Genomic DNA, 26,978 nt, shown 5'->3' with positions numbered 1-26,978 from the left:
TTCACCACCACACGACTACCCTTACAAGAAATTCTCAAGGGAGTACTGGGTTTGGTTCCTGAAAAATAACTACCACTGCCATAAAAACCCAAGAAAAATCTAAACCCACTAGTATAATAAAAATGTCATTCATGAAGAGAAAACAAACAAACAAAAAGGCTATCTACAACCTAAGGAACCAACAAACACAGAAAACGAACAGTAAATCAGAAAGCAAGGAACAAAAGACACCTAAGACAACCAAACAACAATCAACAGAATGCAAGGAATAAATCAACACCTTTCAATAACAACTCTTAATGTAAAAGGCTTAAATTCCCCAATCAAAAGACACAGACTGGCTGACTGGATTAAAAAGGAGGATCCAACTATATGCTGCCTTCAAGAGACCCACCTCACCCATAAAGACTCACATAGACTAAGAGTGAAAGGATGGAAAAAGATTTACCATGCAAACAGAAAAGAAAAACGAGCTGGAGTAGCTATTCTTATATCTGACAAAGTAGACTTTAAACTAAAAACCATAAAAAGAGACAATGAGGGACACTATGTAATGATAAAAGGACTGATCCATCAAGAAGACATAACAATCATAAATATGTACGCACCCAATGTTGGAGCAGCCAGATTTATAAAACAAACGCTATTAGACCTAAAGAAGGAAATAGACACTAATACCATAATAGCAGGGGACCTGAACACCCCACTGTCAATATTGGACAGATCATCTAGGCAAAGAATCAGCAGAGAAACACAAGATCTAAACAATACTCTAGACCAATTGGAATTGGCAGATATCTACAGAACATTCCATCCAACAACCTCAGAATATTCATTCTTCTCATCAGCACATGGATCATTCTCCAGGATAGATCACATATTAGGTCACAAATCAAGTCTCAACAAATTCAAAGAAATTGGAATTATCCCATGTATTTTCTCAGAACATAATGGATTAAAACTAGAAATCAATAACAAATGAAACTCTGGAAACTATACAAACACATGGAAACTAAACAGCATTCTACTTAATGACTTATGGGTCCAAGAAGAAATCAAGCAGGAAATCAAAAAATTTATTGAAACTAATGAAAATAATGATACATCATACCAAAACCTGTGGGATACTGCAAAAGCAGTATTAAGGGGGAAATTTATTGCATTAAATGCTCACCTCAGAAGAATGGAAAGATGGCAAGTGAACAACCTAACACTTCACCTTAAAGAACTAGAAAAACTAGAACAATCCAAACCTAAAGTTAGCAGATGGAAAGAAATCATTGAGATCAGAGCGGAACTGAATGAAATTGAAACCCAAAAAACAATACAAAAGATCAACGAATCAAAAAGTTGGTTTTTTGAAAAGATAAATAAAATTGACAAACCATTAGCATGGCTAACAAAAAAAAGAAGAAAGAAGATTCAAATAACAAAAATTAGAAATGAAAAAGGTGATATTACAACTGATTCATCTGAAATACAGGGAATCATTCGAGACTATTATAAACAACTATATGCCAACAAGTTTGAAAATCTGGAGGAAATGGATAAATTTCTGGACAAACACAAGCTCCCAAAACTGAGCCATGAAGATGTAGAAAATCTGAACAGACCAATAACAATAAAGGAGATTGAAGCTGTTATCAGAAAGCTCCCAACAAAGAAAAGCCCAGGACCAGATGGATTCACAGCAGAATTTTACCAAACATTCAAACAGGAATTGACACCGATTCTTTACAAACTATTCCAAAAGATTGAAACAGACGCAAATCTCCCGAACTCTTTCTATGAAGCAAACATCATCCTGATACCAAAACCAGGTAAAGATATAACCAAAAAAGAAAACTACAGGCCGATATCCTTGATGAATATAGATGCAAAAATCCTCACTAAAATACTAGCAAACAGAATACAGCAACAAATACGTAAAACTATTAATATTAACCACGATCAAGTGGGATTCATCCCAGGGATGCAAGGTTGGTTCAACATACGCAAATCAATAAATGTGATACACCATATTAATAAACTCAAACACAAGGACCATATGATCATCTCTATAGATGCTGAAAAAGCATTTGATAAAATTCAGCACTCATTCATGACAAAGACCCTCTATAAGTTAGGTATAGATGGAAAGTATCTCAACATAATTAAAGCCATATATGCCAAACCCACTGCCAATATCATCCTGAATGGGGAAAAGCTAAAAGCTTTTCCTTTAAGAACAGGAACTAGACAAGGATGCCCACTCTCACCACTCCTATTCAACATAGTGTTGGAAGTACTAGCCAGAGCAATCAGAGAAGAGAAGGAAATAAAGGGCATCCAGATTGGAAAAGATGAAGTCACACTGTCCCTGTTTGCAGATGACATGATCCTATATGTCGAACAGCTGAAAGCCTCTACAAAAAAACTCTTGGAGTTGATAAATGATTTCAGCACAGTAGCAGGATACAAAATCAACACACAAAAATCAGTAGCATTTCTATTCTCCAATAGTGAACATGCAGAAAGAGAAATCAAGAAAGCCTGCCCATTTACAATAGCCACCAAAAAATAAAAATACTTAGGAATTGAGTTAACCAAGGATGTGAAAAATCTCTAATGAGAACTACAACCACTGCTGAGAGAAATCAGCGAGGATACAAGTAGATGGAAAGATATCCCATGCTCTTGGATTGGAAGAATCAACATAGTGAAAATGTCCATACTACCTAAAGTGATATACAAATTTAATGCAATCCCCATCAAAATTCCAATGTCATTTTTCTCAGAAATGGAAAGAACTATCCAGACATTTATATGGAATAACAAAAGACCACACGTAGCCAAAGCAATGCTGAGCAAAAAAAATAAAGCTGGAGGCATAACACTACCTGACTTTAAACTATACTACACAGCTGTAATAACCAAAACAGTATGGTACTGGCATAAAAACAGACACACTGATCAATGGAATAGAATAAAGAACCCAGAAATCAATCCACACACCTACAGCCATCTGATCTTTGACAAAGGCACCAAGCCTATACACTGGGGAAGAGACTGCCGCTTTAGCAAATGGTGCTGGGAGAACTGGATATCAATATGCAGGAGAATGAAACTAGACCCACACTTTTCACCATACACTAAAGTCAACTCAAAATGTATTAAAGAATTAAATATACACCTTGAAACAATAAAACTTCTTAAAGAAAACATAGGAGAGACACTTCAGGAAATAGGACTGGACACAGACTTCATGAATACGACCCCCAAAGCACAGGCAACCAAAGGAAAAATAAACAAATGGGATTATATCAAACTAAAGAGCTTCTGCACAGCAAAAGAAACAATTAACAGAGTTAAAAGACAACCAACAGAGTGGGAGAAAATATTTGTAAAATATACATCTGACAAAGCATTAATATCCAGAATATACAAGGAACTCAAACAACTTTACAAGAAAAAAACAAGCAACCCAATTAAAAAATGGGCAAAAGAGCTAAGTAGGCATTTCTCTAAGGAAGATATATAAATGGCCAACAGACATATGAAAAAATGCTCAACATCACTCAGCATCTGGGAAATGCAAATCAAAACTACACTGAGATACCATCTCAGCCCAGTTAGAATGGCTCAAACCCAAAAGACTCTGAACAATAAATGCTGGCGAGGTTGCGGAGAAAAAGGAACTCTCATACATTGTTGGTGGGACTGCAAAATGGTGCAACCTCTATGGAAAATGGTATGGAGGTTCCTCAAACAATTGCAGATAGATCTACCATATGACCCAGCTATCCCACTGCTGGGAATATACCCAGCGGAATGGAAATCATCAAGTCGAAGGTATACCTGTTCCCCAGTGTTCATTGCAGCACTTTTACAATAGCCAAGAGTTGGAACCAGCCTAAATGTCCATCATCGGATGAGTGGATACAGAAAATGTGGTATATCTACGCAATGGACTACTACTCAGCTATAAAAACGAATGAAATACTGCCATTTGCAACAACATAGATGGACCTTGAGAGAATTATATTAAGTGAAACAAGTCAGGCACAGAAAGAGAAATACCACATGTTCTCACTTATTGGTGGGAGCTGAAAATAAATAAATAAATTCACACACACACACACACACACACACACACACACACACACAAACCGAGTGGGGGGATAAGAAGACATAACAACTACAATTCCTTGAAGTTGATACGACAAGCAAACAGAAAGGACATTGTCGCGAGGGAGCGGGGAGAGGGAGGAGGGAGGGAGGTATTGGTAATGGGCCACAATAATCAACCACATTGTATATCGATAAAATAAAATTAAGAGAAAAAAAAAGTAGTCAAATTCATTAATGATAAGGAAAGGAATCAAAGATTGAAATATCAACTGTTAGTCTGGGTCCTCCAAGAAGCCGATGTCAAGACAGGATTAAATGTGCAAGAATTTTACTAGAGGAAGTTCCTGTGTAAAAGGAAATAGGGATGAGGGAGCCAGGGTGTCTGGGAAGCTGTCAAGCCACAATCCAGGTCTAACCCCAGTGAAGGAGATCAAAATCAAAGGTTGGGTGGCAGTATCCTGCCTGCCATGTGAGCCTAAGGAAGGTTTGACAAAGCCTTTGGGAGTCCTTGAGCCAAAGTAGGCTGCTGACCTGGAGCACCCTTTTTCCCCGGAATGGGTCTGCCTTCATGTCCCTGCCACACTCAGTGATCGATCAGAAGCAGCCTGTGAATGGCCTCATTGCAAGCACAGCAATGGATTTCAAACTGCAGCAGCCGGGACCCTGGGTCAATCAGCCATGCTTGCTAGAATAGGAGTGCGTTGAGACACATCAACTTAACTCTGTTAGGGTTCTTGGTCCCATACAGCCCTGAAGATTCCCTCAATCTTTATAAATTTGATTCAAGCATTTACTGAGAATGCACGAGATGCTGGAACCTTGCGCAGCATCAGTCTCGGCTCTGGTGGAGTTTACCATCTGATGGACAACTAGACATGGGGACGAATACATATTGATTTATGGAAGGCAGCAGGGCTGTGTGGTCAAATTCGTGGACTTCGGAGGCAGACAGGCCAACTTGTGTGATTGGGGGCAAATTACATAACTTCTCTGAGCTCTCATCAACTCTGTCAAATGTGGATGGGAGCACTCCATGGTCCTAATGTGGATTAGATGGGTTGATGCCCAGCAGTATTCAGTGGAAAAGGAGTGTCTTGAGTAAGTACTCAATAAGCTATCCTAGAGCAAAGCATTGAATACCGATTGGAGAGCAGTTAATTTTTCATGAAGAGTTTTGGGGAAGCTAAAGGAATGAAATGGCATTTAAAGTGTGCCTTGACTGAAAGGACTGAGCTCAGTTCCTGGAAATGTCAAGCAGCCTCACTGTTGGGTAGGGCAGCCTACCTCTGTGTATTGATAGGGGATTTTGGATTAAAGGGGATTGATTTCCATAAGACTTGATCCGAATATCTGGTTAAAAGGTGGTGCTTGCTGGAGCATGGGCAAGATGAAAACAGGCTACATGTTCCAAGGCTATGCCTGAGTGCCTGGCAAGATTGCCTTGGTGCCAGTCACTATGGCACCTGACACTCCATCATTTCTCTCCATGGGGCAGCCTGGCATTAAGCAATTATCAGGTGCTGAAAGGAGGCACTCCGTTAACTGGGTAATAGCCCATTTGGGGGCTGAGACACATGTTTAGTGGAGACCAGGACTTTGTTGTTTGTGCCATGTTAGTTGTCATGTGTCCATGAGAGATTGTGGACATGAATGCCAAGGTAACCTGTATTCTCTCTGAGTTATTCCCTTCAACTGTTTTCTTTGTCATACCAGTAATATCCTTGGTTCCTGGTACTCATTTTTAAAAAATGCTGTTTGGAGACTTTTATATTGCTTGCAAGATTCATGCCTAGAGAAACTGACAAAGATTCCTGGAGAAGGTGCCCTTGAGCAGTCCCTCACTTACCCACAGGCACATCCCGTGGACTCACAGAAAAAACACCTGAGAAGGGTGTTTACCTAAAATATGGAAAGGCTATCTCCTTTCACAGAGCTTGTAATATGCTTTATCATTGCTGTTAATAATTATATGAAGTTATGATAATAAATAGCCTAATTAATTCATTAATTTCCCAAGCACAGACTGCCCAGGTTCAAAACCTGGCTCACATACAGCTGGGTGGCCTGGAGCCAGTTGTTTAACCTCCCTGTGTCTCAGTTTACTCATCTGTAAAATGGGGATGATAAAGATATCTTAGAGTTACTGGAAAGATTAAATGAGTTACTATGCCTGGCAGTGGTAAACTCTCAGTAAATGAAAACTGATATCAGTATAGCAGCCTACTTTGAGGTAGATTTAAAATAGCCACAAGGGGGAGGCCGGAGGGGGGATGGGGAGAGATTGGACAAGGGGCATAAAAAATAAGTACGATTTGTAACAATGTATATGCTAGTAATATTGATTTGATCAACATATCTCAACATTGAACCCCAAAAATATGTATAATCAATTATGATTCAATAAAAATTAAAAAAAAAAAAACCCAGACTAATATAGCAAGAAATTGTTAAATATTATTTGCAAGCCATGTTTAAGGCATTGCAAAAGATACAAAGATGAGATGCTGTGCCTGACCTTAATGAGAAATAGTCTGTTAGGGAGAATAGAGCACAGAATTCAACAGATGTTGAGAGGGAGGGTGGAGAAGCCTGTGATGTTGCTAGAGCAGAAGCTCTTTTTAACCTTGTAAGATTGCTCTGTTTTCATTTTTTTGTGAGGATGTGCTGCCTTACTCCTTTGCCTCTTCATCTGTTACCCCTCACCCCCAATTGGAAAATACATCTGTGAAAGAAATCATTATTTCCTGTAACCTCATTATAAGACAGTTCTCAAAGTCACTCTTAGAAAGGTAAAGTAATATGATCTATTGCACTTCTGTAATGATTAATCTATTAAATAGGTTCACAAATCTACATAGGCCTGAATTTTTTCCCTAAAAAGTGTTGTAGTGTTCTTTTAGTACAGTGAAACCATTATGCTTTTTCAACAGTTGTCTCTTACAGAAAATAAGTCATATAACGGTTTATTTATAAAAATAGACGTGGGTAACTTATGGTTTACTTCTGTTATCCAGTAACCTATTATAGGTCAAGCCACTGTAAAAAGAATGATTGTTTCTATGGGTTTTCATTCCTAGAAATAGGAAAGTATAGGTGATTTCATTGCTCTAAGAATTTTCAAACACTACTCAAAATTAGGGATATCTGTCTTGAAATTTTTATTGCCTGTAACTGTATGAATTCGTCTAGAAGTCTGAATAGTAAATTGAGGGAAGGACAGCTTTATGATGTAATTGTAAAAAAATTTTTTTTATTATAAAAGTCAGACATGCACATGGTTTTTAAAGAAGATTTTTAAAATAAAAAAAATGCAAGTCTGCTCTGTTGGTGTTTCTAGTACCACAGACTGGGTGGCTTAAAACAAAAGAAATTTATTCTCACAGTTCTGGAAGCTAGAAGTCTGCAATCAAGGTGTTGGCGGTGTTCTTTCCAAAGCCTCTAGGGGAAGATCTTCCCTTGCCTCTTTCGGGTCCTAGTAACCCCAAGTGTTCCTTCACTTTTGACTCTCAGTGGAGTCTCTGCCTCCATTGTCACATGACTTTATTTCCTTCCCTGTCTCTGTGTCTCTTCTAAGGACACCACTTATACTGGATTAGGCCCCACCCTAATGACTTCATCTTAATTTAATTATATCTGCAAAGACCCTATTTCCAAACAAGGTCACATCCACAGGTACTAAGAGTTGGGACTTCAGCATATCTCTTTGGGGGACAGTTCAATCTATAACATCTTTATTCTCCCCATCTTTGATTCCTTCCCCAGGAAAACCACTTTCTAACAGTTACTACTTTCAGTTTCTTTAGAAATTACTCCCATGCATCTCATATATTTTAGCACCCTAATTTTGGACTTCTCAACTTTAGATAATATCTTTCAACTCCTAGTGATGACAGATCCTTTCTGTTCCTCATTTTAGGTTTCTTTTTTTCATTTTGCTGGAGGAATTTCTTCAGAAAGAATGCCTGAGAAATAAGTTTTTGGAGCCATTGCCCATCTGAAAATGTCTTTATTTTTCCCTCATACTTGACTGTTGGGAAGAAAAATTGTAGGTACCAAAGGGGGATATGCTTTCTTGTCAGTGAGGGTCAACAGGCCCAGCCATCCCATAGCATTCTTGATTTTGACACCTGCCAACTCTGAGCTTGGAGCCTCTCTGAGGTTCTTGGGAGCTCTGGCTGCCACCTCTGATGCAGTTTTTTCTTAAGTATTCGGGTTGTGGCTTTTCTCTGTTATGAATTAGTATCCCTCCATGTAGTCTTATCTGCTTTCCATCTATTTCAGAAATTGGTCAAATAATCTGCTTTAAATGTGACACATAGTTCATGCTCTCTCATTTTCAGATTATCTTTCTTTACTGTTATTTTGGGGGAATTCTGTGCATTTCTCTTCTCTCTTTTCCATATTCTTACTGCACCATCTTAAACTCAAAGGTGTCCTTTAAATAGGATACTTCTGCTGGCTGAGCCTGGCCCAGGAAAGTCTGATATATCTATAAATTGAGCTAGATTGTCTTTGAGGGGAGTTGGTGAAACATTCATATTCATTTGCAAGGATTTTTATATTTTCTGACTTCTTCAGGGTACCCTTGTTCCCTATTTTATGAGTGTTTTGAAGAACAGTACTCCTTTACAATGATTTTAGCTAACTTTTTGGAAATATCTTTGAGGCCTCTGAATTGGTTTCTGCAACTTCAGCATGAACTCTGATGTTTTTGCCAGCTAGATTTTACTTTGCTAAAATAATCACACTGTGTTGCAAAGCTTTTCCTTTGATGTCTTACTATACCTGTTTTTAAGTACTCAAAGACATATTGCTGTTGCCAAAGTGAGTTATTGCTTACCAACTTTTTATTAATTTGTTTACCGTGTTATTTATGTGATAATCTTATAGATCTCCAAAGAGATTATCTTGCCCTCACTGAACATTTTAGTACTGGTCATTCCTTTTGAAATTATCGATTTTTCCCTGCACAATTAGTGCAGTTTCACTTATATAAGTAAAAGAATTTATATTAATGATTTCTCAGTTTAATTTTCATAGCTGTATCTTGTGCTATTTTTATATATAGTTATTCTCTAGAGGTGCTTGAATAGATCCTTACTTAGTTTCTTCAGAACATTCGTGTTAAGCCATATGGATGGATGGTTGTACCTAACAGGAAAATAAAAGTACAGAGAGTTTGGGTGATTTGCCACAGTAAGTTGCAGTTGAAACAAGATCCTGAAGGTGATATGGGTACTAATTCTAGTCCCTAATTCAGTTAAGGAAATGACAGTGTCTCATGATGATGATGAAAACCATTACACAGATGTGACATCTGTTTTTATTTTACAGGTAACCCTGTATCATTTATTAAAGCTATTTCAATCAGACACCAATGCAATGCTGGGAAAAAAGACAGTGGTTTCAGAGTTCTATGATGAAATGGTAAGATTTTGTTTGTTTGTTATTGAAACATAATTGATAATACTTATATGTGGAGTACAGAGTTGACTCTCAATACTTGTGGTAAGACTTTGTAATGAGAGTTTTAAAAGCATTTGAAGATGGACAAATTTGAAGTTATTGGGCTTTTTTTTTTTTTTTTACTCTATCCCATTAGATATTTCAAGACCCAACAGCAATGATGCAACAATTATTAACAACATCTCGTCAGCTGACATTAGGAGCCTATAAGCATGAAACAGAATGTAAGTGCCATGATTCATAATTAATATTCATAATTAATCCTGAAAAATAATTTATTCTGTAATGGTGAAAGCATAGTATGATTAGTGGCTATTAAACTTATTTTAATGACATAGGTAAGTTTTTTAGAAGTTAAAAAACAAGGTATTTTAACTTTATCCCTATACTGGCTAGCCACCAAAAAAAAAGTATGTATTACTGTAGAATATGTAAGAAAGATGTTTGAAATTATTCCCAAAGTAGCCCTACTTTCAAAAAGGTGAAAGCCTCTCACATTCCCTGAAATACTACTTATCTATTCTATTGCCTAATTTCATTTAAGTATAACTTTTCATTAGTCTTGCTTAGCCTATCATTTTCTGTTTCCTAGTCTTTGCTAACAAAATCTGTGTGAAGAGTCTTGTAGAACATAATTATACTTTTGTGTACTGTGAACTAGTTTTATCTCCTATTTTTACCTATGTCATTTTACCTGTGGTTTCAGATTAATGTTCAAGTGGTGAATACCTGAATGCTACATTGATTATCAGTCTTACTATATTTTCCCTTTAAGCTGACATGGCCTCAGAATTCTCTACACATTACTCCATGTATCTTCTACCAGTTATTTACAGCTGACATTCAAGATGAAACTTATTTGCCATCTCTGTGTTAACATTTATGTCACTGTTCATTTGGTGATGTAAATGAATTTTGATCTTTCATTCATTTGTTTACAGTACATATTGGGCACCAGTTATATGCCAGACATTGATCTAGGTGCTGGGGACAGAGCAGTTTCCAAATCAGAGAAAACACGCTGCCCTCATGGGGCTTACTTTCTGGTGGGAAGAAGACAGGTATTAAATAAATAGAATAATAAAGTTTAAGGTAGTGATTGGGTGCTATGGAGAAAAATAAAGCAGGGCAGGAAACGGTGGGAGGGAACGGTTGGAGTTTTAAATATCAGGTCAAGAAAAATGCTTCCTGAGATTGTAGCATTTGGAGACCTAAAGGAGTAAGGGAGTGATCTGAGGAAAAAATGTTACATGTAGAGGGAGCAGCAAGGGCAAAAGCCCTGAGGTAAGGGAACACCTGGCATGTCTGAGGAGCAGCAAGGAAGCCAGTGTAACTAAAGTAGAGCAAACAAGGGAATGAGGAGTGGAAGATAAGGCTAGAAAAGTTAATAGGGGACCAGGTTATATAGGGAACTGTGGATAAATGTGAGGACTTTAGATTGTTAAACTGATTTAGATGTGAAGTCATTTGTGGGTTTTGAGCAAAGGAGTGATATTATCAGACTAACATTTTAAAAAGATCACCCTGGCTGCTGCGTTAAGAAATAGACTGTAGAGCAGAAATGGTAGAAGCAGAATAATTAGGAGGCTGTCTGAATAATCCAGATAAGATGAATGGTGGCTTGGACCAGAGTGATAGCAATGGTGAGAAGGGGTCAGATTCTAGACCTATTTTGACCATAGGTACAATAGCATTTGCTGATGGTTTGAATAATGAGGTATGGGAGAATGATGAGCAAAGATGACTCTTAAGGTTTTGAGCCTGAGGAAGAGCCCCAAAATGTCATTGCTTTGTACGAAGATTGGAAGTCAGAGAGGAGCAGGTTTTGGGGGAAAAATTGAGTGTAGTTTTGTGGATGTGAAATGTCTGTAAGACGTGTGAGTGGAGATGTTGAGAGGGATATTGTACCCTAAAGTCTGTTATCCAAGGAGGGGTCAAGGCTGAAGATATAAATTTGGAAATTAATAGTATACAGATGGAATTGATAAATTATGAGAACAAATGATACCATCAGAGGAGTAAGTGAAGGTAAAAAAGAGTCCAAGGACTGAGCCCTGGCCCTCCAACATTTAGAGGTTGAGGAGATGACCAACAAAAGGAATTAAGAACTGACAGCAAGTGTGGCAGGAGAAAAACCAGGTGCATGTAATGTCCTGAAAGCCAATGAAGAAAGTGTATCAAGAGCTAGGGAATCATTAGCTGTATCCTATACTCCTGAAAGATCAAGTAAGATGAAGGCCAAGAAATTAGATATAGCAAGATGGAGGCCCTTGATGACCTTAACAGGGGCAGTTTAAGGAGGATAGTAAAGACAGAAAATCAGTTGGAGTGGATAAGAGACAATGAGGTGAGAAGAATTGGAGACAGCCACTATAGACAACTCTGTCTTGGAGCTTGGCTGTAAAAGGGAGCCCTTGAAGCAGGTTATGGGGTCAAGAAGGTTTTGTTTTCAGGGGAAAATAAACCCATATATTTGTAGGCTGAAAGGAGTGATCAAGTAAAAGAAAAAGTGGAAGGATGTTAATGCAGGGGGGAAGAAGATGGCTGATTAACCATTAGTGGTTATGGCAGTGTTTTGTTTACATCTTCATGAAAATCTTGACTAGAAGTTAAAAGTTCTGGATACTAATTATAATTTTGCTACTTGGTCACTGGAAATTGGTATGCTTCAATTTCTGCATCTGCAAAAATATTTGCCTGGCCTACTTTGTTATGAACATAAGACAGGTATCTGTATGATCACTTTGAAAAGGTGAAAGCACTACTTATAGGCTACTTTAAGTTGTTATTCAAATGTCCACATTGTTGTATTTTCAATAAAACTAATGTCATTAATTCATTTATGTATAAGTAGATATAAATAATATGTTTTATGAAAAGGCTGTTCTGTACATCTGTTTTGATGTTTTAAAGCTTATGTATGGAGCTGTATAACCTTGAGAAGTTTTTATCAGTAAATTACCTATTTTGTATTCAGTTCATTTTCTTAACAGCATCAGATCAATAAGAAAAAGCTAATTCCATAAATGGTGTTGGCACAATTGGTAATCTTCTGGTAGGAAAACTTAATTTAGATCATCACTTCATAGTATTTACCAAAACAAACTCCAGTTTGATTAAAGGTAGTTAAATATTTTTAAGAAATGAACCAAGCTGGGCTGGCTGGTTAACTCAGTTGGTTAGAGCACAGTGTTGTTAACACAAGGGTCAAGGGTTCAGATCCCTATACTGGCCAGCCACCAAAAAAAGAAAAATCAACCAACCTGGTTTTTTTTTTAGAATTAGATTACTCGCTACCCTGAGTAGGGATGACTCTAAATTTAAGGAGCTAGAAGAAATTACATTAAAAGAAGGACAAACTTGAATTTATTAAATGTGTTTAATTTCTGTATTTCAAAAGGGCAAAAAAGAAAAATAAATTTGCAGAAAATATGGCAAAGGATTAATACCTTTATTTTTTTTTAAAAAACCTAAAATTTATAAATAGAAAATTTTTTTTAACTTAAATAGATAAATGGACAAAAGACAGGGACAGACAGATGGAAGAGATCAGTAAATAAAATAGGAAAATATTTGGTCCTGCTAGTAATTTTTAAAATGCGAACCAAACAGTAATGAGTAACTTTATTTGTCCTATCAAATTACCAAAAGGAATTTATAATAGTTGTACCATTGAGGATGTGGTGAAATTTGCTTTCTCATGAATTGTTTGTGTGAGTATAAATTGCTATAGCCTTTTAGGAAATATGAATGTTAATCATAGTATCACTAGTAATCCTAGTAAACTATTAAAAATAGTTTGTGAATATTAATTAAAGGCTTAAAAATGATATGTATACTTTTACCTATTTGAGGGTATGATACTCAATATTTGGTAATAATAAAATATCAGGCTTATTGAGTGCTTACTGTTTGTATTCTCTTAGCTTGTATGTTTAATTCCACAACAACTTTATTAGGTAATCCCATTTAGAAAAGGAAACTGAGGCACAGGAGTTTAAGAAACTCGGCCAGGGTTATACAGTGGTAGAGCTAGAACTTGACTCAGAAATTGAGGCAGTCCTCAGAACTTAGGCTCTAAAAATTTAGTAATGTTTTTAGATAGAATAATATTCAGGATAGAGGTTGCTCATTATGGAGCATATTAAACACGTTTGTAAAGATGTTTATATCATAAACCAGTGGAAGTTTACTTAAGCACTACTGATCTAACTATTAATAGTAGTAATTGCTTCTACAAGGAATAATAAAAATGATAGAGTTCTTACCAAGAGCTTACTATATACCAGACAAGTTTTTGCATGTCTTAACTTATTGAATACCCATAATAACCCTAGGAGAAAGGTACCTTGATTAGCCCCATTTTGTAGGTAAAGACCCTAGAGAGATTTACTATCTTGCCTGAAATTACCTCATGGAGACTGGATTTAAACCCAGAGTCTGTCCTCTTAACTAATAAGTTGTTCTATCTCTGTCTCAAAGCCTTACAGTCTGTACTACTAAGTTACATTGACTCTACAAAAGTAATCATCTTTGGATTCATTCCCTCTAGATTGAGACTTCTTTGGGAAATTAAAAACATAATTTTTTATATAAGCATTTAATATATAGTCATGCATCGCGTAACTACAGGGATATGTTCTGAGAAATGCATCATTTGGCTATATATGGTATAGCCTATTACTCCAAGGCTGCAAACCTGTATAGCATGTTACTGTACTGAATTCTGTCAGCAGTTGTAACACAGTGGTATTTGTGTATCTAAACATATATGAACATAGAAAAGGTATAGTTAAAATATGGTATAAAAGATGAAAAATGGCACACAGGGCACTTACCATGAATACATCTTCCAGGGCTGGAAATTGTGGGTGGTGAGTGAATGTGAAGGCCTAGGACATCACTGTACAGTACTGTAGACAAACACTGTACATTTAGGCTACACTAAATTTATAAAAAATAAGGTAATTGGGCTACAATGTTCTGACATCACTAGGCAATAGGAGTTTTTCAGCTCCATTATAATTTTTGTTTCATTTTGTTTTGTTTTGGTGGCTGGCCAGTAAGGGATCTGTTACAACCTTATGGGACCGCCATCTTATATGTGATCAGTCATTGATGTCATTAATGTCATTAATGCAGCACATGACTGTATATTGTGCCCTTTGCAATCTTATGAGCTGTCAGAAATAAAGTATCATTACTAAATCAAACAAGAATATGTCTACAGTGAATGCTGTCTTTTTGACAATTAAGTCAGGTCTTCCTGATTAGATTTAAAACAACTACCTATTACAGTCATACAGAACTCCTTGTGGTCTCCAAAATGTATATATGTTGCTTCCAGGGCCTTCCATGTCCACTTTACCTAACTCCTTTTTTATTCTATAAAACTCAGTTCAGATTTTACTGCTGCCAAGAAGCCTTCCTTGATACATACATACTCTTTCCCCTTGATATGAATCCAGTCTACTCTTGTAGCTCCCTGTGCTTACCTTGTGACACTGTACTGCATTTTTGTTCTTGCCTATCTTCTACCTCTGTACCCCAGTATCTAATGAAGTGCCTATCACTCAATATATGTTCTTTTGATTGCTGTGGAGAGAGAGAGTACAAGGCAATAGGAATTTCTGCATAGTAAAAAGCACTGTGAACAAAGTCTGAAGACTGACAGGCCATGGAAAAATTGTACTCATGTCACAAGTGTCTAGTTTCCTTAATATATTTTAGCCCCCCCCTTAACCACTGGGGATACATTCCAAGACCTACAGTGGGGGCCTGAAATGAATAATACTGAGCCCTGTACAGACATGGACTGTGTAAGGACATTTTGGTCAATAACCAACTGCATATATGACTGTGGTTGGAGCATTAGGCTTATACCATATAGCCTAGGTGTGTAATAAGCAGTACCATCTAGGTTTGTGTAAATACACTCTATGGTGTTTGCGTGATGAAATCACCTAACAATGCGTTTCTCAGAATGTATCCCTGTCATTATACAACACCTGACTAATATATACTATGTTTTTGCCTATACGTACATACCTGTAATAAAATTTAATTTATAAATTAGGCACAGTAAGAGATTAACAATAACTAATAATAAAATAGAAGAATTATAACAACATACTGTAATAAAGTTATGTGAATGTGTTATCTCTCTGTCAAAATGTCTTATTGTACTATACTCACCTATTTTCAGACCATGGTTGACAATGAGTAACTGAAACTGTGGAAAGTGAAATCTCAGATAAGGGGGGACTACTGTATAAGGAGCTCCTACAAATCAATAAGAGAGGCCAATAACCCAATAGAAAATGAGCAAAGGAAAAATGGACAGTTCATAGAAAGGAAGGGAGAAATGTCTCAAACATAAAAAGATTAGTAAGCCTCAGCAGCAATAAGAGAAATGCAAATTAAAACTACTCACAAATACTGTTTTTAACCTTTCAGATTAAATAAAACCAAAAAGTTATTTCAATAGGGAAACAGACATACAATGCTAGTAGAATTATAAATTAGTACCTCCTCTAAGAATTATTTGGCATTCTTCCAAAATTACAAGTACATATGAGTATATCCTTTAATCTAACAGTTTCACTTACAGGAATTTATCCTCCAAGTATACTGATTATCCTTTAAGTGTACTTAAATGATTAAGCACAGCATATACATTATTGCATTGTTTATAATAGAAAAAAACTGGAAATACTCTGAATCAATAGGGGACAGACTAAATGAATTGTATGTAGCCACTCAATGAAGTCCTTTGCAGTCATTAAAAAGAATGAGACAGCTCTGTGATATGGAATGAGCTTCCAGATACAATGTTAAGTGAAACAGCACGGTGCAGAGCAGTGTGTATAGTATGATAACACTTGTGTTGTGGGGAAGAAAACGAAACCACTCTTGGGTATGTGCTTATATATCAACAGACTATTTCTAGGAAAATACCAGAGAAATCTAATTGTGATTATCTCTGAGAAGAAGCATTGGCTGGTGGTGGGGGGTGGGGAGAGGCAGGGGTGGAAGGAGATATTTTCTCACTGTCTACCCTAGAAAGGGTAGTATCTTAGTTTTTTATGTGTGTAATACTTATTTTTAAAAATAAATAATTTTGTAAATAGGAGCAATGAAAGAAATTACAAAGAAAAATATGTATTAGTTTGGCAGTATAAAAATTTATTTGTGTTATAGGATGTATCACAGAAAGCAGCTCACCAGCAGTGAGCAAAATAAGAAAAGTACTCATTAATATTGATTGCCTGTTTATGTACTTTACATATAATTACTTCACTTAATTCTCCTAAATCCTCTGAGAAGTACATAGTTTTAACCTTATCCTATAGAAGAGATTGAGGGAGACTTAGAGATGTCAGCATTCAGCTAAGAGACCAAGAGTTTATTTGAACTCAAATCTTTCCAATTTCAAAGTTGGGTATTTTTGTGTTTTTGTTTTTGTTGTGTTTGTTTTGTTGTGTTTGTGTTTGTTTTGTGTTTTTTTGTTGTTGTTTTTGTTGTTGTTTTTGTGTTTTTCTTTTTTTTTTAACCAAACTGCTTCCAATTAATGGCCATCTTATATTAGTGAAAGTACAACTGTGCTTTAATGGTTATTAGCAGCAATTACCTAAAATGTCCACAAGATGGAAATGTTGGATACAAGCAGGCATTTTTCTTTATCAAACTTGATGCTACATTATCCAACTGGCATATTTAAATAGATGTATCCTATTTTGTAGTAAGGCGGATGGTTGGCTCGGTTAGAGCAATAGCATGTAACACCAAGGTCAAGAGTTCAGATCCCATACCAGCCAGTGCCCACCCCCCCATGCAAAAAAGAAACTATCTTGCAGTAATGACTTTTTTTTTTTAAGTGATGTGTTATGTGTCCAGCTAGAATGTTTCAAATATCATTTAGTGTTTCTCTGTTGTCATAATAGTTGATAGGGCTTTTTATGTACTAAGCAGTATTCGGGGTACTTTATATACATTAATTTATTTAAAATCTTCTCAATAAAAAATACTAATACTATGAGGTGTTTGTCATTATAATCTCTATTTTATAAATGAGGAAATGAACATAGGTGAAATAACTTAGAGTGTCACAGCTAATAAGTAGAGCTGGAATTCACACTTAGGTGGTTATTGCTACCTTTTTTGGAAAAAAAATATGGGCTTGTTTTGGTAGTGTGATTTTGTTTATGTAAATTTCACCTGAACATGAATTTAAGAATACTTTTAGTTAGGTCTCCTTATTAGCTGATATCTCTTGGGTTTGTATGCCCCCATTTTTCCAAATTAATGTGTATATGGAGAAAAGCAAGGACATTATGTCTTCAAATCCTAACTTGGTGACTAGAATTTCATTCTTAGTTGTAGAAAACATCTTAGATTCTATCTTGGGAATTCAGACTTTCTTACCTTCCCCACCCCTGACCCTCTTGCCCATGTTTATTGTTATATATCTTAAGTTGTTTACATTTCATCATGGAAACATTGACCTAAGGAAATGCCATATTTATTACTCTATGACATATCTTGGACATGTGGGAAAAATTAAATAATTTAGTAAAAGTATTTGTTTTCTTTAGTTGCAGAACTTGAAGTAAAAACCAGAGAAAAATTAGAAGCTGCCAAGAAAAAAACAAGCTTTGAAATCGCAGAACTTAAAGAGAGATTAAAAGCAAGTCGTGAAACTATAAATTGTTTAAAAAATGAAATCAGGAAACTCGAAGAAGATGATCAGACAAAAGACATATAAACAGTTCTGAAGAGAACTTGGTAGTAAGCTAAACTGAAAATAAGGTGGACTTTAATGGAGAAAAGGACTTAATCCAAATACTGTGATGTAGAGGAACTGCATATGTATTGTTGACCATGGATTGATTTCTCAGCAATGGGGTCAAAGTATTTGTACTATTCAAATAATCTTTAATGGGAAATATATGTGTGTAATGAGAATGGATGCTGTATAGTAATTTTACCAACCCATTTTAGGGAAATTCTATGATGTTAAGCACAATTTTTAAAAAATTTTTCATTGCAGTATACGTGTAGCTTATTATTCTTTTGACAGGCATTAGAATTTCATTATAAAATATAACTTGTGGGCCGAGCCCGTGGCGCACTCGGGAGAGTGCGGCGCTGGGAGTGCAGCGACGCTCCCACCACGGGTTCGGATCCTATATAGGAATGGCCGGTGCGCTCAATGGCTGAGTGCCGGTCACGAAAAAGACAAAAAAAATAAAGTATAACTTGTACAAATTTTATACTTCTCTAGTAGTTAGAATTAGAGATAAAATTAATGTGTATATTTAATTTCTTCAAGTTATTACCTGTCCCCATTCTCTTTTATACATGATGTGTTAAGTGTGCATTCAATAAATGTAGTTTACAGATCCTGTTTCTGTCTCTTGATGTGTTTCCTCCTCTTTGAAGACTTCTTGAAGCTTCCTCAATGCAATTAACGCATCTCCGTAGTATTGTGACCTCATATCTTGTTTCCTTATGTCTGATTACCAGTGTCATTAATCTTCATATACAAAAGTATTTAATCCTTCATGCATGTTCCAAAGGCACATAGGAAGCAGCTGTGCATCAGCTTCATTCACCACCCTTGATTTCTTAAACTCCTCCTCCTTAACCTCTTCTATTTAAGTCTACATGGTGATTCCTTTACTTTTGGACTCATCTACTTTTGAACATTCAGTAATACTTAATCTTTGAAGGCATGTAGGCTGAACCATCTTGCAACCTAGGGACAATGATAGGTAGGAAAGTATTTTGGAAATCATGAACATTAAGAAGTTACACAGCTCCTAAAAAGTGGCAACAATGCCTATGTCTAATGCAGGGATTCTCTATTCTCTGTAGAGTCATAGCTAGCCACTCTGGCACTTTAAGATACTTTTTAATTTATCTACCCTGGTGGATTGGTTACTTGTTACTTTTTACTTTGTTGCTTTATTTTTTAAGTTGTGGCATTTATAAGCAGAATGGAGGTTTGCAAAGGTCTCTGTGGTCTGAAATTTCTGCCAGGGCCCTCTGGGGCTTGGGGGTGGCACTTATAATGTGCCAGGCATCATTCAGCTTCCCCCCACCATTTTGTCCAGTGCCTACCAGGGCCATCATGATAAGATTCCACACAGTATAGTGAAGGGCCTGGGGATCAGGAAAACTGAGGGAAATTTTCCATTCTACTTGAGGAGCCTTGACATGGGATATCATGTCTCTATTCTAGTCAGATCAGCTGCTTAGAATGTATTGCTTCAGAAAGCCAAAGTCCAGGTAAGCAGGTAGGACTTTATGCAATAATGGATACAAGCTTCAAAAAATGTCATTATGCCTCAGTCTTTTCCTGTTAGCTCTTCTGTGTTGGCTTTAATCTTGGATAGGATCTCCCTATGATGTTGCAAAGAACCCCTATAACTCAGCAATTAAAAGACAACCCAATTTAAAAATGGGCAAAGGATAGGAGTAGACATTTTTCCAAAGAAGATACAGAAATGGCCAATAAGCACACAAGAAGATGCTCAACATCATTAGTCATTAGGAAAATGTGAATCAGAACCACAGTGAGGTACCACTTCATTCCCACACACCCATTAAGATGGCTATAATTTTAAATAAAACAAAGTAAGTGAGGATGTGGAAAAATTGGAACACTTGTGCCTTGCTGGGGGGAGCATAAAACGGTGCAGTCACTCTGGAAAACAGTTTGGCAATTCCTCAAAAAGTTAAGAATCATAGTTACTCAATGACCCAGCGATTCCTCTCCTAGATATTTACCCAAAAGAAATGAAAACATATTCACCCAAAAACTTGTGCACAAATGTCCATAGCATTATGCATAATTGCCAAAAAGGAAACAACCCAAATGTCCATCAATGGATGATTGTATATATAAAAAGTGGTACATCTATATGATAGAATATTTTTTTGCTTGCTTGTTTTTGGGCAGCTGGTCAGTACAGGAATCAAACCCTGGACCTTGGTGTTACCGGCACCACACTCTAACCAACTGAGCTAACCAGCCAGCCCCATTTGATGGAATATTATTCAGCCATAAAAGTAGTACTGATTCCACCACAACATAAATGAATCTTGAAAATCTTATGTTAAATGAAAGAAGACAGACACAAAAAGCCACATATTGTATGATTCCTTTTATATGAAATGTCCACAAAAGACAAATCCATAGAAACAGAAAGTTGATTAGTAGTTGCCAGGGAATTGGGACAAAGGGGAATGGAAAGGGTTTCCTTTTGGGGTGATGAAATGTTTTGGAATTAGTAATAATAGTTGAACAACCTGTGAATATATGAAAACACTGAATTGTACACTTTGAAATGGTTAAAATGGTCAATATTATGTGAATTTTATCTCAAAAAATTTTTTAAATATTAGAGTGGCAAATTTTGTTCAGAATTATAAAAGCCTTTAGAATATTCTACAAGGTCTTGCTTTCTATTTTCCAATTCTTCTACAAATGGAAGAGAATATTTATTTACCAAGGAATAATTTCTTCATCAAGACAAGAACTGTGAAAATTTAAAGGAAACTCAGCTAATTAGGCAGCTTACTTCTTTAAAGAAGATGAAAGTACAAGTCTCATTTTTCTAACAAATGTAGGTGGTTAGTGCTGTTATACATATTTTACAGATAGGAGATTAAGGGACTATAGCTTGATGTTGAATCAACCAGCAGTGAGTGACTCAAAGGAGTAGTCTACAGCTATGGGCCTCTCAGCCTCAATAATACTTAATTCTTGTGTTCAAAGCGTTAACATTTTTAATTGTCTGATTCTCATGCCTAAGCACTTCTCTAACCTCCTTCCTTTAACTAATTGGTGTAATTTAAGACTATATTAAATATGAATATCAGAACGGAAATGCAAAACACTATGGAAAATAATCTTGCTAGCCATTAGTAACATGTAAGAAAGGTCTGGTGTTAAGTCCTGTTGGATGGAATTCTAAAGAACAGATATTTGAAATATCTGTAGAAGATATTTCAGGTATCTATTCCTTAGCATTGCTTCTAATGTCCCCAGTTTTGTTTTGTTTTTTAATAATGACAGACTTTAGACTCTTGAGATTGAAACCAAAGAAAATGAAGTCATATAGGTACTAGCAAGAAAAAAACTTGAGTAAATATTTTCTGGGAATTGGAAAGAACTTCTTAAGCACAATGCAAAATCCAGAAATCATAAAATTCTGGATCTCAAATTTGAATGAGTTTAGGAATCCCCTGAGATTTGCTTTAAAATAGTCTTATTTAGGAAAAGAATGGGTTGATGGTAGGAGATATAGGAAATGCAGGTAAAACTAGACTGGCCATATGCTGGTAATTGTTGGGGCTGGGTAATAGATACATGGGAATTTACTACATTATATGCTCTACTTTTGGATATACTTGAGATTTTCCATAATAAAAGGTTTTTTGGGTTTTTTTTAGTGTCAGATGGAGTAAACCGTTATGATTTCTTTTTTCTTCTCCCTGATGTCAGCCAATAAATAAGAAGTCATTTTGATCTTAATTGATCAGCACATTCTCACAGAAGATAACAATAGCTTCCAAATACATAGTTAGTGTGTTTACTTCTATATTTTATTTTAATGATTCTGGCAAATTCTTCAGTGCTGAGCATTGAATATAATAAAAGCCTGGAAGGATGGACAAGAAAGAAGAAGGGAAGTTAGAAGGGGGGAAGATAGGAAAGAAGAAAGAAAGTCCCCTAGGGAGCTTTTTAAAAGTAGAGAGTCCATGGCTGGCCAGTTAGCTCAGTTGGTTAGAGCATGGTGTTATAACAACAAGGTCACGGGTTTGGATCCCCAGACCAGCCAGCTGCCAATAACAAATAAATAATGTAGTGTGTCCTAAATTTCACTTCCAAAAATTTGATTAGTTAGGTCTGGAATGGGGCTCAGGAATTTGCATTCGTACAAGGCAAACAGGTGACTTGAGAAATTGTCATAGTGGCACAACTTGATAAGTTGGACTACACATGAAAATGCAACACTTCTAGATGAAGGAAAAAACAAAAATAGTCTACAGGAAAACTGGGACATATATAACATTGTCTGATTCTTTAAGATAAAAAATTTCTTATAAATCATAAAGACAATGGACCACTGGCAAAAGGAGCAAAAAAGACTTAAACAGGTAGTTCACTAAAGAGGACATAAAAACAGACAATAAATATAATTGACCTCACTAAATCTTAAGGATATGCAAATTTAAATAGCAATAATTTCTCATCCACATAGGATAAGATAAATGATGCAGATAAATATTGATAATAGAGAAGATACTACCAATGATACCAAAGGAGAGACCAGAAACATAAGCCATCCAGCCGATGGAGGTGAGTGGTCTTTATTTTTTATCTGAAATTCAAATTTAAGTAGACATCCTGCACTTTTATTTGCCAACTCTACATCTAGGAAGGATTTTTAAAAGCAAAGCAAAACAAAAAAACAAGACTGTCCAATACTAACAAGAGAGTTGGGAGATAGCTACTCCAATACAATGGTGGGTTTGTAAATGGGCTCAACATTTTTGGAGGACAATTTGTTAATAACCACTAAAATACTCTTTGGATCAGCAGTTTCACTTTTAAAATTTATGTTTGTTTTACTTTTTATTGAATGTGATTATATTTTTAAGAGTGTATTATTTAGAAACATTTATCCAAATATACAAGAGATGTACAAGGATGTTCACTGCATCATTGTTTAAAATGTACTGGAAAAAAATAGTAAACAAGGTAAATGTCTGTCAATAGGAGCTGTGTAAATTATGTTATGATATATAGTGACGAGATGGGACCTCTGTGGTTGTCAAAATGAATAAGGCAGATCTACAAGAGTACTTCAAAAAATTCGTGAAAAGATCCGTATTATCTTTTAATTCTATTTTTCCACAAAATTTTTGAAGAACTCTTGTATATGCACTGACATGAGAAGATATCTGGATTATCCTGGTTAATGAGGAAAAAAACAAGGCAGTTTGAAAAACAGTGTTTGTCATCCCAGTTTTGTAAATAGTATTACATTACGGTATGCAGAGGAAAATAATTGCAGGACTTTTCTCCAATCTTAAGAACAGGAAGAATTATAGGGACTGTCACTATCTGCATTATGTGTCTAAATGTTTGGATTTTTTTTAAGAAAGGATTTCATTTGGGTGAAAGAGAATAAAAAATAGTTAAAAAATTAAATGAAAAGGAAAAACTGATTTCTTGATTATCAGAATATTGCTTCCTATGAACCATATCATTAAGTGTCATGTGACAGTTCAAAGAAATGAAATGTGACCTGTAAATGCTGTGAGGGACTGAGGGGCCAGGAATCCTTCAGAACTCCACTGGAGGAACTTATAGGTAAAGTGCTTTCTCTTAAAGTACACTGTCAAGTGAACTGGGATAAATATCATGATCCTGATGTAAAAGTAGGTGGTTAAAGGTTTAGGTTTTATCTATCTTCTGCCCCTACCTAGACACTCTCTCTGGCCTGGCTTTTAAATTATTTTTAGTTATTTTTAATCAATATAAAATTTAATTAATTGATCATCTAAATTCCATAGCCTTATGTACCAGTATACTTCAAAAAGGTCACACAAAAATAGAATTAAAAGATAATATGAATTTTTCAGTGAACTTTACACACAGGCACACACATGTTTTTTGGTTTTGTTTTTTGGGGGGGTTCTTTTTGGTGGCTGGCTGATATGGGAATCTAGATCCTTGGCATTGGTGTTATAACTCTGCACTCTAGCCAACTGAGCTAAACAGCCAGCCTCCATGAGCTTTTGAAGTACCTCATAATATGCCCCAGGCCAGTCCCCAGCTCTGGATAGCCCTTCCTACCCCCACCAGAGTCAGTTCACTCTTTCTTTTTTTTTTTTTTTTTTTTTTTTTTTTTTTTGCCGTTTTTTCGTGACCAGCACTCAGCCAGTGAGTGCACCGGTCAGTCCTATATAGGATCCGAACCCGCGGCGGGAGTGTCGCCACGCTGCCAGCGCGGCACTCTACCGAGTGCGCCACGGGCTCGGCCTCAGTTCACTCTTTCTAACTTTCACTGGCTACCCACCTGAGCTAACTGTTCTCTACCCTCAACAAGGCTTCTTTGGTCTTTAGTAGTTCCTTAGACTGCTCTTAGTGAATTTCTCATCACTGCTATTTGAAAATTTCCAGTCAACTGAATCACCACTCCCCTTATTCGATACATAAGGTGAGTCATAAAACTGGAAAAGATCTCAGGGAACATTTTGTTCAATTCTCTCATTTGTTAAGGGAGCTAAGTCTTGAAGAAATTAAATGACTTTCAAAGTCACATAATCTGTGGGGGTCAGAGGTAGAATTTGAATTCATGAACATTCCCTGACTGAGCAAGTCATTGAGTATTAAGTTATAGCTCCACCAAGGCTTAGAGAAGAGTGTGTGCTGGAAATAAACTTGTCATTAACTTTCCAAGAAGGAATCTATAAGCTAGAGTAAACTGTTACTGATATAGTCAAATTCCTATCATCAAATTTTGATTTTCTTCTCCCTCCAATAAATCTGGTCAAATCATGTTCTCAAAATTAATGAGACTTGTCACTCCTACTTGGTTTAATTACATGCATGAATGGAAACCACAAATCTACCTATTCTTATTCTGCACATCAGCAGATGACCTCAATCCTGACATCACTGAGATCATTGATTCTATTCAGATTGAATCTGTAAACGTTCATCCATACAAAGTTTCTCTTTGTTCTCATCAAATCCCGCCTTCTTTCATCTCCCTAAAAGTTCTCCCTGTCTGTGATTTTAATTCCAATTTATACTATGTACTACAGCAGATTTATAATTAGGGGAAAACAAACTTTCCTGAGCCTCAGTTTGCTGTGATGAATATGAGTATACTACTCACTTCAGGGAATTCTGTTTAAGGGTAAACGAAATAGCACAAGTAAAAGTACTTCAAATGATAGGAACAAAGATGATAATGCTAGCTGTTTGCAAAAATCCTCAAAAAAGGACTAGCAAACTAAATCCAATGACATATAAAAAGAATTACATAATCTCATTATCAAGGGGAATTTATCCCAGGAATGCAAGGTTAGTTCAATATATAAAAATCAATCTGTGTAATGCACTGTTATGAGCTGAACTGTGTCCCTTCCAAATTCATATATTGAAGTCCTAACCCCCTGTAACTCAGAATGTGACTGGATTTGGAGATAGTGTCTTTAAAGAGGTAATTGAGTTTTAATATGGAGTCAGTAGGGTGGGCCCTAATTCAATATGACTGGTGTCCTTTAAAAGAGGTTTAGGACAAAGACAAACAGAAGGAAGACCATGTAAAGAGAAAGGGAGAAGAGATTCATCTACAAGCCAGGGAGTGGCCTCAGAAGAAACTAACCCTGCCCACTCCTTGATCTCAGACTTCTAGCCTCCAGACTGTAGAAAATAAATTTCTGTTGTTTAAACCACCCAATATGTGGTACTTTGTTATGGCAGTGCTAGCAAACTAATATGTATACCATATTTTCTTTCTTTTTTTTTTTTTTTTTCTCTTTCATGGTAAAAACTCTCAACAAACATACACTGTATTAATAGAATAAAGGACCGAAAATATATGATCTTCTTAGTAGATGCAGAAAAATCATTTGACAAAATTCAACAGCCTATTATGATTTAAAAAAAAAAAAAAAACACTCAACAAAATAGGAATATAAGGGAACTTCCTCAACCTGAAACATCATATATAATGATGAAAAACTGGATTCTTTCCACATAAGATCAGGAGCAAGACAAGAATGTTTGCTCTCCCCATGTCTATTCAATATTGTGCTGAAGGTTCCAGCCAGGGTAATTAGGCAAGAAAGAGGAATAACTGTCATCTAAATTAGAAAGGAAGAAGTAAAACAATCTCTAATTGCAACTGACATGAACTTGTTAAAAAATTCTAAGGAATACACACACACACACACACACAACTATTAGAAGTAATAAATGGGTTCAGCAAGGTTTCAGGGTGTAAGATAAATATATAAAAATCAGTTATATTTCTATACACTAGCAATGAACAATCTGAAAATAAAATTAAAACAATTCCAATTATAATAGCACCAAAAAGAATAAAATACTTAGGAATATAACACCTGAAGCACAAGCAACCAAATAAAAAATAGATAAATTGGACTTTATCATTAAAAAGCCTTGTGCTTCATAAAACAAAAAAAAACAAAAACAAAACAAAAAAAGTCTGGTGCTTTGAAGGACACAGAAAATGAAAAGACAACTCACAAAATGGGAGAAAATATTTGAAAGTCATACATCTGACAAGGGTCTAGTATCCAGAATATATAAAGAACTCTTATAACTCAATAATAAAAAGACAACCCAATTA

The 26,978-nt window shown here is 36.0% G+C and overlaps 1 protein-coding gene across 2 annotated transcripts in view; it reads left to right on the top strand.

Annotated features, from left to right (window-relative positions):
• YEATS4 (YEATS domain containing 4) overlaps window positions 1–18,949 on the top strand; it is a 31,351-nt gene extending 12,402 nt beyond the window's left edge. For both annotated transcript variants that reach the window (XM_063075696.1, XM_063075695.1), the window contains 3 exons: window positions 9,445–9,537; window positions 9,713–9,800; window positions 18,171–18,949. In XM_063075696.1, coding sequence (XP_062931766.1) covers window positions 9,445–9,537; window positions 9,713–9,800; window positions 18,171–18,340 — 351 coding nt within the window. In that variant the 3' untranslated portion in view covers window positions 18,341–18,949. The remainder of the gene's footprint in view (window positions 1–9,444; window positions 9,538–9,712; window positions 9,801–18,170) is intronic.
• The last annotated feature ends 8,029 nt before the right edge of the window (window positions 18,950–26,978 follow it).

The sequence above is a fragment of the Cynocephalus volans genome, chromosome 12 (genome assembly GCF_027409185.1).
Source record: "Cynocephalus volans isolate mCynVol1 chromosome 12, mCynVol1.pri, whole genome shotgun sequence".
NCBI lineage: Eukaryota > Metazoa > Chordata > Mammalia > Dermoptera > Cynocephalidae > Cynocephalus > Cynocephalus volans.
This window is presented reverse-complemented; position numbering and strand designations above follow the sequence as displayed.